Here is a 14057-nt window from a genome sequence, read left to right on the forward strand (position 1 = left end):
TCTAATCTTCCATTCATGTCAAAAATTTTAGAAAACGTTGTTACTAAACAACTTACAACTGCTCTCGACAGTCATGGCATTTTCCATCAGTTTCAGTCAGGTTTTGGCAGAGCTCACTCCACTGAAACGGCTCTTCTCAGAGTCACTACTTACATCCTGATGCAGAGTGATGCAGGAAAATCCTCTGTCCTACTGTTGCTGGACTTGACGTCAGCCTTTGACACTGTTGACCATTATGTCCTCTTGGACAGGCTAAAAAACAGGGTAGGGGTTTTCGGATCCGCTTTAAACTGATTCTCCTTTTATCTGACTGGTTGATCTTTTTCTGTTGTTTTGTCAAAGTTTAAGTCCTCCTCTGCATCCCTCACTTCTGGTGTCCCACATGGCTCAGTTTTGGGTCCTTTAGTGTTTATTTTATATCTGCTCTCTTTGCGGCATATTTTAAGTTCTTTTAATGATATTTCTTATCATTTTATGCCGATGATATTCAGCTCTATGTGTCTTTTAAACCCCAGGATGTTTTTAAAAAACAGTTTTTACGCAGGGGTCTGGATCCAGTCAGTCTACAGTTGGATGAATGATAATTTTCTTCAATTAAATAAAGCTAAAACTGAGGTTCTAGTCTGTGCTCCTAACAGTTGCCTCCCCCAGATAGTCCAGTGGTTCGGTCCACTTGCTTCCTCTATCAAGCCCTCTGTCAGGAACCTTGGGGTGACTCTAGACCCAGTTTTATCCCTTGACTCTCATGATGGGTCTCTCGTTCATTCTTGATTTTATAATCTTAAAAACATTGATAAACTGAGTCCAGTTGTGTCTCGTTCTGAGATGGAGATGGTCATCCACACTTTTATATCTTCTTGTTTTGATTACTGCAACTCCATCTTGACATGTCTAAGGAATACATTTTTAGAACGGCTCCAGGTTGTCCAGAATGCTGCTGAAAGGCTTTTAACCAAGTCATCCAAGTTTTCACGTCACCCCGTTGTTGATCGAGCTGCACTGGCTCCCCATCCGCTACAGAGTGCATTTTAAAATCCTGGTTTTAACATACACAGCTTCTAACAACCAAGCACCGGTCTATATGAAAGACCTTTTGCAGCCGCACACCCCCAGCAGGTCCCTGAGATCATGTGACCAGGGTCTGCTGGTTGTTCAGAGAACCTGGTTAAAGACTAAAGGTGACAGAGCCTTTGCAGCAGTGGCCCCATCCCTCTGGAACTCCCTTCCTCTCAGCCTCAGATCTGCAGACTCAGTGTCATATCTTTTTAAAATAGCTTTTTCTTAATTCTTTTTATATTCTGTTTTACTGTGTTTTATTGTGAAGCACTTTGTGATTATTATCTTGAAAGGTGCTATACAAATAAATGTTGTTATTATTATTATAAAACATTAGAGGGATCATTTCTGCCACCGGACAACCATTGTGTTACTTCCATATGTGCCCGGGCGGTTGCTGACTAATGTCAAAAAATTGTCCTGGCTTTGAATTTGAAAATTTTCTTTAAAAAGTGTGTAAAAACACGACTGCTGCCCGATTAAAAGTGCCACCATAGCTTAATAAAGTTGGTTTGTCTGGTTTTGCCTCAGGAAGGTTTTCTGTGTACCTCATTTTTTTTTGAAAAATATTTTCTCCAAAACATCACAGCAAGCAACAAAATGTGTTTTTTGGACCAATCATTTTCTCATATTACCAACTCCCTCTGGAAAAGATAACCCTCCAGTTCACAGACATCCCCTAATGCAGGTCAAATGGCTGGTCAACGAGGAAGTCAGATTAATTAAATGAATGTCATCAGCGTAGAGGTGATCCTCTATACTGATTAATTATTCTGATTTATACAAACTTTCTATAAAAACTAAGAAGAACACCTTTAGGATAAGGCACCACATTTGTATGGAAGTTTTTCTGTAGCATAATTAAAAACAAAAGTCAATACTGTCAGGAGCTGGTGGTGGAGGACCCAAAATGCAGGAGACCAGGCTTGGTGACAGAAAATAAAACATTTAATAAACAAACGGAAACATGACAAAACTATGGGGAGAAACAAAAGGTGACACTACAGAGCAGATGACCTGACAAGGATGACCAGAAACCAAGACACTTGAATGGGCTGAGGGTCATTAACTGAACTGAAGACAGCTGTGAATCATGAACCTGAAAGTGGAGTGACTGACAAAAGGAAACCAAAAACATGACCAACAACACCACAGAATCCTTACAAATACCAGAAATGCTTTTTCATTTTCAAAATGAATCTGCATTTGTTGACTCAAAATTAAAAAGAAAAAGCAATCTGCCAAACCGCTTTTTCTTCTTCTTCAACACAGCTTATTCTGTCACTTAATTAAAGTGATAAAGAAAATGGTATTTGAAATTTCATTTTCAAACAGTTCTCTGGTAAAAGTGTAGCAAAATTCATTTAGAAATGTCTAATTTGACAATCAACATGCATTAACAGAAATGCTTTTTCATTTTCATAATGAAACTGCATCAAAATTAAAATGAAATGTCAGTCCTTTAAAATGCTTTTTCATTTTTCCTTTGACATTTCTTATTTTGTGACATAATTAAAGCTAAAATCCAAAGAGGGGATTGCATTTTCATTTTCATTTTCACATTCACCCCGCAAAAAGTGTCGCAAAACTCAATACCAGTCAGCATTTCCAGGAGGGAGGCGGGGCCATTTGTTCCTTTGGTCCAGTGCAGCTTTTGTCACTCAGTTACCATGTTAGGATGTTAGCCAGAAACTGTTTTTTCCAACAGAGAAATAGTTGAGGACTCTGGTATAAACTACAAAGCTTGAAATAATTATTCTTGCATTAATTTCATCACAGATTGCTGTAACAGTATTTTCACATGTTCAAGTCAAAATGAACTTTGTTCAGGACACTGCTGTACATCTTTAAACTCACACTAGCGACTACATCACTGCAGTTTTAACAGCTCTCCTCTTGTGCCCAGAACAATTTACAATTCATTTTAAAGTTTTACCTTTAAAGCCCTTCACAGTCAGGTTCCTCATTCTGTCTCTAAGCTCCTTGTGCAAACATTCTGGCACTTAGATCATCAGATCAGTTTCTGCCCTTTTAACGACTAAAGACATTTAACATTTCGACAGATGTCTCTCTGCCATCTGCAACTGCAGATAGTTCTTTTAGCTTAGCAGTGCTTTTTTGATGATTGGTCTCATTGTACCCACAGATGAACTCTGGTGCAATTTACCTCAGTTTAAATGCATAGAGACTTTCCACAGAGGTGAAAAAAACCAAAGAGAAGATGGAACATAAGTGTGTTTGGAGGACACATAGAAAAAGTCACTGCTTGGATCTGAAAAAAAGACATTTTGAAGAAGTTTGAAAATATCTGCTGGCTAAATGTGGTGCTGTGAGGAGCTGCAGGTGCTGCTTCATAGATCACAGTCAGAGGATCTGTGGGACTAGTTGTTTTTTTTTCCTTCTTTTCTTCCCTTGTGTTGGTCAGACAACAGCACCTGCAAACGAACAGCTGCTGGAACTGCATGATGTGGCCCAATCCAGACTTTTTTCTCTCTTTTGAGAGATATACTGGATGTCTAAACAAAACCAGTTGAGAAGGGGTGTATTTAAGACAACAAGTTTGCTGCTTTGTGCTTTCATCACTGAGCCTCAGTGTGCGTGTTTTCTGCTGTCTTCAACCTTCACATCAGCTCGTTAAAGTCGCAGCCTTACAGGCCTCTCTGTGGACAGGAAAGGTATCAGTGGCTGGTCTGCATGTATGTGTAAATGCGTGTGCTCGCCTCCCTGCTGTCCTTCTCCATCTGCTGCTCTGACATCGATGCCTGTGCAGACCAAGGAGGGGTAGACATAATTACAATTTTGGCTCATTGTAAAGTTTTTTTCACTTTGTGCCCAAAATCGTGTAAGAATTGTGTAAAAATCAGTGTGACACTTAATCAAAATTGAGCAAACATGTTTTGGACCATGATAAAATTCAGACATGTTTTTACAGATCGATTACTACTTAGTTTATACTTAAAGCAGAAAAAACTGAAGGAGGCCAGAAGAGACTTTGACAAACCATTCTGAGACCCTTGGTGGTTTGTTAAACCTGAAGTTTGGACTGCACTTTATATGCCGGTGTCTTAAAATGTCTGCACTGAAGGACAGGAATGAAATCAATCATGGCTGCAGAAAAAATGGCTCTGAGTACAAGATCATCAATGCGTGGAACTTACCACACCAGGTAGAATGTTAGGGGCAGCAGGCTGCGCAGAGATACACCTGGAAGAAACCAGCATGTAAACAGTAAGGTAGAAGGTAGCAGTTGGTGTCTACACAACTGTGATCCAGTGGCTTTTACCATCTCCATGTCCAGAGCTTAAGGAACCTTCAGATTCAAACCAGCAAGATGGTCATGTCAAACAACCATACAATGTGGTGTCTTAATAAAACCCTAGTGATAGATTAGGACGGGCCTAAGACAGAGGAGCAATACAGATATGGGGAGTGCAAACAAAGGTTTCCACCTGGCTAGATGGAGAATTTGGGGGTTCATCTTCTAAACTGGGAAGGTGGTTCAATAAGGGCACATGCGCTGTCAGGATAACTCTAGCAGATAAAACATGAAGAAAACATCAGCTTTGATGTTCTGAATGGTTTATTTGGCCTGTTTTTGGTTCTCTTTAATTTCTTTTGTGATTTAATTACAGACACGTTAAATTCATTATATTCTGTGTAATACCACCACCACACCCTTGGCTCACGAGGTTTGTCATTGAGCATGCTCAGTAATGTCCCACTCCTCTGTTCCCAGCTCAGTGGCCATGTCTAAAGCAACAGCAAAGAAGCTGCACTGGCGCTCCAAGGTATTCACACACTTTAACACCTGAATCAGGTAGAAGCTTAACACTCCATTTCTGACTAGAGACCCTCTTCCTTGTCTGCAGGTGCAGGAGACCTTTGTGCCCCTGGGGGGGGGCAGCAGCGGCGGCTCAGGAGAGCTGGGCTTGGCTATCGGAGGCGGGGCAGACTATGGCGAATTCCCTTTCGTGACTGCTGCTCCTGGGGGTGGGGCCACAGTGGGCGACATAATTTTAGAGATTGGGGGAACGCCAGTGTTGGGGTTAACCCTTGGTGATGTCAGAGGAGTCCTCAATTCATGCCCTCATCCAATCAGGATCAAGACAGTTTCACCAGGTAAGATTGGCTGATGTGACCCCCCAGGTGACCTGCTTGTTCTGTAACATGATCAGAAAATGACCAAAAACACTGAAAATCTCAACTAAACTGCAGAATCTGTCATGTTTTGAGTTTGTTGTCTTGTGTTTCGTCCTTGTTCTGTCTTGTTTGTTTCTGTTTCCTGTTTTATTTTGAAAGTTCTCCTGTCTTGTCTGGTTTCTTTAGTTTTACTTCCTTTGGTCCCCATCTGCCCTGATCGTGTTCACCTGTGTCTTGTCTGCCCTGTCTGTATTTTAGTCGTGTCTCTGCCTTCCTCCTGTGCTGGTCTATTAACTCTGTCTTGGTGTTCATGTCACGCTGTCTAGTTCCTTGTTCCTCGCCACGCTCTCGTTTCATGTTCCTCGCCACATCAAGTAAGTTTTGTTTTGTTCTGAAAACCTGCTCTGCAGCGCTTTGTGTTCGGTTTTGTTTATTAAAACCACTAGTCCCTGATCCTCGTGCCTCCGCCTCTGCATCTGGATCCTACCTGCTCTCGAGCCACCCCCGCATCGTGACAGAATGGACCAGCCATTCTTTCTGGACCCAACGGAGACTTATTGGATTTTTGATCAGGCCCAGTTTTCCTCATCTCCCTGGAGTGGGAGCCACCCGGACTATTCTGGGAGCCGTCTCGCCATGAGGGGGGGTCGTCGTCGCCGTCGTCCTCGCCGTCCCCCACAGCCACGTTCAGTGGAGGTCCCGGACGCTCCACAGCCACGTCCAGTGTTGTTCCCGGACGCACCACAGCCACGTCCAGTGGTGGTCCCGGACGCACCACAGCCACGTCCAGTGGTGGTCCCGGACGCACCACAGCCACGTCCAGTGGTGGTCCCGGACGCACCACAGCCACGTCCAGTGGTGGTCCCGGACGCACCACAGCCACGTCCAGTGGTGGTCCCGGACGCACCACAGCCACGTCCAGTGGTGGTCCCGGACGCACCCCGACCCGTCCCGGCTCCCAGGAGGGTGCCGCCGGCGCCCCGACCCGTCCCGGATCCCAGGGGGGTGCCGCCTGCGCCCCGACCCGTCCCGGCTCCCAGGGGGGTGCCGCCTGCACCCCGACCCGTTCCGGCTCCCAGGGGGGTGCCGCCTGAACCCCCGACCGGTCCCCGCTTCCAAGGGCATGCCTGACCCTCCAGTCGGCTCCACGCCCGACCCGCCGGAGCTCGACTGCTGGCCCGACCCGCCGGAGCTCGACTGCTGGCCCCACCCGCCGGAGCTCGACTGCTGGCCCCACCCGCCGGAGCTCGACTGCTGGCCCCACCCGCCGGAGCTCGACTGCTGGCCCCACCCGCCGGAGCTCGACTGCTGGCCCCACCCGCCGGAGCTCGACTGCTGGCCCCACCCGCCGGAGCTCGACTGCTGGCCCCACCCGCCGGAGCTCGAATGCTGGCCCCACCCGCCGGAGCTCGACTGCTGGCCCGACTCCAAGCCTGACTCCTCCAAGCCTGACTCCTCCAAGCCTGACTCCTCCAAGCCTGACTCCTCCAAGCCTGACTCCTCCAAGCCTGACTCCTCCAAGCCTGACTCCTCCAAGCCTGACTCCTCCAAGCCTGACTCCTCCAAGCCTGACTCCTCCAAGCCTGACTCTTCCAAGCCTGACGACCCCAAGCCTGACGACCCCAAGCCTGACTCCTCCAAGCCGGACGACCCCAAGCCGGACGACCCCAAGCCGGACGACCCCGCGCCGGACCGCTCGGCCCCCAGGCCGTCCTCCGGACTCTTTGAACATTTATGCCCGTCGAGGTTTGTCCTCCGGGGCCCCCCCCTCAGTTGACTTTTGGAACCTCAGAGCGGTTCCTTGAGGGGGGGGGGGGGGGGGTACTGTCATGTTTTGAGATTGTTGTCTTGTTTTTTGTCCTTGTTCTGTCTTGTTTGTTTCTGTTTCCTGTTTTATTTTGAAAGTTCTCCTGTCTTGTCTGGTTTCTTGAGTTTTACTTCCTTTGGTCCCCATCTGCCCTGATCGTGTTCACCTGTGTCTTGTCTGCCCTGTCTGTATTTTAGTCGTGTCTCTGCCTTCCTCCTGTGCTGGTCCATTAACTCTGTCTTGGTGTTCATGTCATGCTGTCTAGTTCCTTGTTCCTCGCCACGCTCTCGTTTCATGTTCCTCGCCACATCAAGTAAGTTTTGTTTTGTTCTGAAATCCTGCTCTGCAGCGCTTTGTGTTCGGTTTTGTTTATTAAAACCACTAGTCCCTGATCCTCATGCCTCCGCCTCTGCATCTGGGTCCTACCGGCTCTCGAGCCACCCCCGCATCGTGACAGAATCCTCGCAACAACAGTCTTAGAATAACATTAAATACTAATAATTCCAGCGTTCTGGTGATGAAGTTATAGGATGTCTGTGCTTCAAACATTACTGACTGTATTCAACTTGATCCATGTTGATTATGCCTGGAGCACATTGTACCAACAGAAATAGTCTCCAGACTTTTATTGCTTGGATGTCTTCTAAACCTATGATAATGTGAATAAACTCATGTTGACAAGAACTTGTTTAATCAAAAAAAATGAAAATGGTATCACTTTCACCCACAGTAGAAAAGTTGCACGTCATGTGGAATTGTTGCATCCATAGCTCCTCTGGAAAATCACCAACCACCAATTGCTAAAATGCTTTCATCCGTAGCCCCTCCCAAATACGTGTAAGGAGCTTGCGGCGCCCTGGCCTGAATAAGACGCAGACTTCTCCTTTGATAGATAATGATGAGCGCTAGTGCCGTGGCAGAAATTTGAATGCACCTTTACTGCTGTAAATCAATGTATTGTTCATGTCCATCATGACTTTTGGCGTGAGTTGGTTTGTGTTTTTCGCATTTATGATTTAATGGAAACAGTGTAATTGCAAAGTTGTGGTTTTTAGACATTTCTAGAATGTTGATATAGTATTGCCCTTATGTGTAATGGAAATGCAGCTACTGTTGACTCTTTATCCTCAGAAACAAAAATCCTGCCTAGTGGAGTTCCCCAATGTTCTGTTCTGGGCCCCATTTTATTCATAAACTATATCAAGGGTGTCAAACTCATTTTGGTTTGAGGGCCACATTCAACCCGTCTGATCTCAAGTGGGCCGGACCAGTAGCGTAAAGGCAAAATAAAGCTTTATTCTTGTTTTTTTTACCCAATTGGAAAACATGCCTCAACCAACATGGTAGCCTAATCATTTCTTATTACACAATTCATTCACAGAGGCCAATGGATCTTAAATAAAATTAATTTCACTTTAAAAAATATTGGTTTGTTCAATTTTATACAGCCTGAATATTTTAAATCTGACACTGAAGCAATCCTGATAATAAATTCAAGAGGGGCTACAGAAAAAAATGAAACATCTTCCTAAAATGTAAACGTCCAAACGATGACAAAATTACACTAAATTAAACTTGCAAACATTTGTGAACATAAGAGTTTGGAGTTAACTACCTTTCTCTCCTGAAACTTCACCAGACCGTCAATATCAGGATTGAAATCCTGTGTAGAAACACATTTATTGTCATTCAAGTGTGCAAAACACAATGAAATGTCCATTATTATTATCATTCATTATTTTAAGAATCTTTTCGTGGTTTCTGGCTGAATTTTGTGGCAACACCTGCCTTCTTCCTGACCTTTGATGGAGCGCCATCAGTGACCAAAATTACTTAATGTGACCAGTTCACTCCAACATCGTCCAGCACAGTAACTAGAGAGCTGACTATGTCATCAGCTGTTGTTGTGTCCATCAACTCCAGAAACTCCACTGTGACGGTCTATTCAACACCTTTAATAAATATGCACAGCTGTACATATCTGTGATGTTGGTGCTTTCATCAATAGTGACAGAAAATACAATAAATGACTGGATTCCTTCATAAGTCTGCCCATGTTTCCTCAGAGATGTTGGATCTGATAGTAATTCTTGACAGACTCATGTTTAAGGTCGCCTGCTTTTTGGGAACAAGACTTCTGCGGCCTTCAGCATTTTTCAATAAGTTCACCATCAGAAAATGGATTGGATGTTTGCTCCAACTTGTTTGCAATAAGGTAGCTAGGTGTCACTGCTCCATCACTGACGTCACGGCTGCAGTAAATCCAGATGGTTATTTATCGGTCCAGCTAGTAGTTGCTAAATCTTTTTTTTTTCTTAACTGCAAATGCTGAAACTTTTCTTAGTGGAGAGTCTCATAGTGGTGCTGAATGTTATATTCTTGAAGAACCTGCTGATGACATACCAAGCATGCAGGTTTGCATTCAGCTCCGTGAACAAATAAAACGCTTTCCATTTTCCTGGAAAGCTCAGGACTTCACTTTAACCTTTTTTTTCTTTTTGACAACATTTTGGCCATTAGGGTGTCACTACTGATCATCCTTCAGTGGGGAGGCTCACAAGGAACCAAACTACTGCCTACCCAGACACAGAGCTGTTAGGTTTCGTTTTTGGCACATGCAGAGTTATGTTGTTTTAGCTGTTAAGCTTTTCCTTTGCTCCCCCTAGTGGCGGAATTGCGCATTTCGGTTATTTCTTTAAAAAATCATAACTCGCCACAGGAATGGACTAAAAACTTGCTTTCTTTTTTAAACATCCTTGTGATTTTTACTCTTCATGTGTGGGCCGGACTAAACCACCTGGCGGGCCGGATACGGCCCGCGGGCTGTATGTTTGACACCCCTGCTCTATATGATCCTCTTGGGAGACTAAATTCAGTCAGCATAAGGTATGGAGGAAACCAAGTCAACAGAATATCCAGGCGCAGCCAGAGGCCAGAGAGAGTCGGATTGGGGACCACAGGATTTCCTCTTTGCTCTTTCCAGATTATGTTGTCCTGTTGGCTTCATCAAGCCAGGACCTCCAAGATGCATTGGGGCGGTTTGCGGAGCGGCAAAGTGTGTAGTGGCTGGGATGAAGGTCAGACTAAGTAAATCTGAGGCCATAATTCTTGACTGCAGAAAAACAGTTTGTCCTCTCTGGGTGGGTGGAGTGCTCCTGCCCCAGGTGGAGGAGTTTAGATATCTTGGTGGCGTCTACATGTCTTGTTCACGAGTGAGGGAAGATTGGAGTATGAGACTGACAGCAGGATTGGAGTGGTGGGCGGGCGGGCGGGCGGACGGGTGGATGGATGGAAATCTTTTATTCTGTTTAACTAGCAGACAATTCCCAGATTACTTGTTTTGATATTTCCTTCATAAAAAGGTCAACATGTGAAGTGCAGTGCTGTGTAATATCATGGTGATGTCTTATCCTGTCTGTGTGTCTCAGGTTCATCTCTATGTAAAGACCTCAGGCTGTATCTCAGTAAATGCTTCACTCCTGGCTGCATGGACAGTCAGTTGCAGCAGCTCATCAGGGAAAACCTTTACCTGCGCGCCGTGCCCTGTAAGATCAACCTGAATATACATATACATACACTCTTAACTACTTTGTGGGGATGTAACTCCATCACTGTGCTTTGAAGCACATATCCCACAAGCATAAATACACAATGTAGGTGTACATGCATGCACACCTACATTGGTGCTCCTATTTGTGTTCACATGTAAAACCCAGTGTTTGATCATTTATGGAAACTGACAGATTCACATCTTAATATAATGACGTGAGGACTTCATCTTAAATGTCTGTTGGAGGACAGGCCTCACTCACACTGGTGCCTAAACCTTCATACAAGTAAATTGACAACTTTTTGTAGACACACACATACATGCTTCACACTTTTAGTTGTATTTGTTGATCAGTAAGGGAAACCCTGACTCTGAAACTTAAAGCGGGCTAAAGGGAAAATGCCTATGTCATAGTTAGACCTATTCACAGGTACAACCAGGCAGCCACGGGATGGAGAGATCTCAGGCGTGGATTACAACTTTGTTTCCATTGAAGAGTTTTTCTCGCTGGAGGAGTCTGGAGCTCTGCTGGAGAGTGGCAAGTTCCAAGGTGTGCAACAAACTCACCCTCAACAGCACAGCAGAGGAGGCTGTGAGCCTTGACTTCAAGATTAAAACATAATTTTTACAATGCAGACTAAACATGTGACTGATAATGTTTTTTACAACGTTTGTGTTGAAAACAGGATTTTGTTCCTAATCTTTCAAATCCCCTCTTTCCTATATTTCTCCATACTTGAAGCCCCTCCCGTGCAGGAATTAATCTGACAAGATTAACAACACTAAAATAGAAACTGAATTCACACAAAAGCCTCTCTTTTCTCAACAAACCCTGTGACCAACGTGAGATGTGAGCTACGGACACAAAACCATCTTTTCCGTGAGCCACTGCTGGATGGCACTGAGTGCTGCTCAGAACCACACTACCACTAGTCATGGTGATTTATCATCAGCCCCCCAACGGATGGTACATTTTAGGAAGGATTTGAAAACGTATTGAAAGGTTGTAGTCCAAACAAAGAAACTGTAATCTTTGGAGATTTCAATCTAAAACAATCGGATCCACCAGCTAGAAAAAATATTTAAAGAGTCACTGACTAGTTTGATCTTGTTCAAAAGATTCGAGCAGCACTCAGGTAGATTGAATTTTTACCAACCATCCTGAAAAAATAATTACGTCCTGCAACCTGTTGGTGGGTCTCTCTGACCATAATTTGCTCCTCGTGGCTACAGAGCTAACTGAGAAGAGATTTCATTTTTCTACCAGGCAACACGAGTTTATTGGAATTCCAAATAATATAAAGAAAAGATGTAAAAATGCCGTTCAACAAATTGATTGGGCTCAGATGTTAGAGAGAACTGTGAAAGAGACTGTGAAATATCCATAAAACAACAGAGAAAACAATTAACTTTAGCTCAAGACTTAAATTCCAACAAAATGAAAATATGCTTCCCTGGATGAACTCAGACATGCTGAAACTAATGAGAAAGAGCCCTACAGATGAAAAACGGCCACTGGAGCTCATTCTGGCACATTGCAGTGATGCTTTTAATGAGCACCGTCCCTGAGAAATGAAATCATTAATAAATAAACAACAAATAATGAATAAACAAATGCCAGTATAATAACATAATAATAACATAACATAAAATAACACGTAGCAAAAAATTAACTGTCAACATCCTAAACTCACCTTCATCTGTTTCTCATAGGAAACTACTATGGGACGCCCCGGCCTGTCCATATTAGCCCTGAGAGTCCACCAATTAAATACCAGGAGCACCGGAACCTGCTGAGGAACTTCCGAACACGGAGCAAGTCTCTCAGCAACCTGGAGAAGGCTGTAGAGGAGGACAGTGAGGAGGACGGCGGGTTGTCAGGTACCAACTCATCTTCAGCATCACACCTCCACACCTCCCTTATGACTCATCCCCTCACAGGTTTGGCTGGAGCTCCACCCACCACTCTGCCTCTCAGCCAGTCATGGGAGTCAGCAGCTGGGAGTCGAGTAGGAGTGAAGAATGGAGGAGGAGGAAGAGCGAGAGGAGGAGCTCCTCTGCCTAAAAACTGGGAGGTGGCCTATAGCGACTCTGGAGAGCTGTACTACATCAAGTAAGATCAGTGATCCATAAAAATTCTAAAGTTAGAAAACATCTGTGGAGCTAATGCTGTTCAAAAGTTTGAATAAAAGCTTAAAAAGTTTCATATTTGATCAAATGTTACTTGTTACTTTGACTCTACTTTGTTAAAGTGACTTTATTGATACAAAATTATATATTATTTGGAGTTGTCCATCATTTTCACCATTTTCATTCTCAGTTATGTCGAGTCTCGCCTGAACTACTGTCCATGTTTCCTAATTCTATTACTCACTGAGATGCAGTAGCTGTAACTGGTGCTGAAGAGCACCTTATTCCACATCAGGGGTCAGCAACCTTTACCACTCAAAGAGCCATTTGGATCAGTTTCTCATAGAAATAAAAACACATTTTTATGAACCTTTCCTGTTTACTGCCTGCCTAGTCGTCAGAACAGGGGTGCCGCTCCAGGGATGAGCAGCTCACCTGGTTCCGACCCGCTCCCGGTCCAGACCTGTTCACAAAAATACAACACCTGCTCGACGGAGGACCCGGAGAGGTTCTGCATGATGCATGACTTGTCACTCAACATGTAGTGTCTTTTTAGAAGAACTTTCCATCCCATCACAGACTCTGGTCGCCGTTCACGGCTGCAGACACGCCCCCTCTGCGCGTCCACGCTGCTCTCTCCCTCCTGCCCGCTCGCACATCCCAACGGCACCACGGCAATCTTTGAACATAATAGTATTTTACAAAACCACAGAGCGCTGCAGCACAAGGATGAAAGAGGCTCCGGAGCCGCAGGTTGCTGACCCCTGATCTAGATTGACCCAAACCTTCCACAGTCTAGGTCATTCGGGCCAGTCTCTCTGCATGGATCTGTAATTCTTCTGCAGTTGTTGTTTTGTAAAATAATAGTTGTCAAATGAAAATGAATAGATTAAATTCAGGGAACATCATTGATTACTGTTTTTGGATGGATTATTGACCCATGAGGAGGGGCTACACATTTTCAAAAGTTTGCTGAGGTCAGGAGAAGTCAATCTTTTTTGTGGGGTCGGCTATGTCTGTCACTCTGTGGGTGACACAACCAATGTCAGGGTCAGGTTACTTCTTTGTTTATTTCCTGTGTTTCTCACAGGCTGCAAAGATTGACATAACATTTGGTTTCCCAGTGTTTACTCCATAAAGATCATTTTGAGCACAGAGGGTGAATGTACAATGGCAGCAATTGATGCATATAATGATGCCGAGTCTCAATGTGTCAGTCACGTGACAAAGATGAAAAGCTGGGTGGATCCTCGTGTGCAGAGCAAAGAGACGGCGTCCTGCTCCAAGCGTAAGTCAGCCTGCTGGTGATGCTTCTGTTATTGTGAGTCATATTCAGTCTGGAAACTTCTCTGTTATCAACAATCTCCCACCGCA

At 44.5% G+C, this 14057-nt stretch overlaps 1 protein-coding gene across 9 annotated transcripts in view; it reads left to right on the top strand.

Annotated features, from left to right (window-relative positions):
* The window catches only part of LOC105354474 (membrane-associated guanylate kinase, WW and PDZ domain-containing protein 3), a 159419-nt gene that overhangs the window by 78526 nt on the left and 66836 nt on the right, over window positions 1–14057 (top strand). For all 9 annotated transcript variants that reach the window (XM_078950001.1, XM_078949999.1, XM_011477671.4 and 6 more), the window contains exons 2-8: window positions 4793–4844; window positions 4926–5175; window positions 10432–10548; window positions 10984–11103; window positions 12267–12434; window positions 12495–12666; window positions 13901–13971. In XM_078950001.1, coding sequence (XP_078806127.1) covers window positions 4803–4844; window positions 4926–5175; window positions 10432–10548; window positions 10984–11103; window positions 12267–12434; window positions 12495–12666; window positions 13901–13971 — 940 coding nt within the window. In that variant the 5' untranslated portion in view covers window positions 4793–4802. The remainder of the gene's footprint in view (window positions 1–4792; window positions 4845–4925; window positions 5176–10431; window positions 10549–10983; window positions 11104–12266; window positions 12435–12494; window positions 12667–13900; window positions 13972–14057) is intronic.

The sequence above is a fragment of the Oryzias latipes genome, chromosome 7 (assembly GCF_053564925.1).
Source record: "Oryzias latipes strain Hd-rR chromosome 7, Olatipes_Hd-rR_3.1".
Lineage (NCBI taxonomy): Eukaryota > Metazoa > Chordata > Actinopteri > Beloniformes > Adrianichthyidae > Oryzias > Oryzias latipes.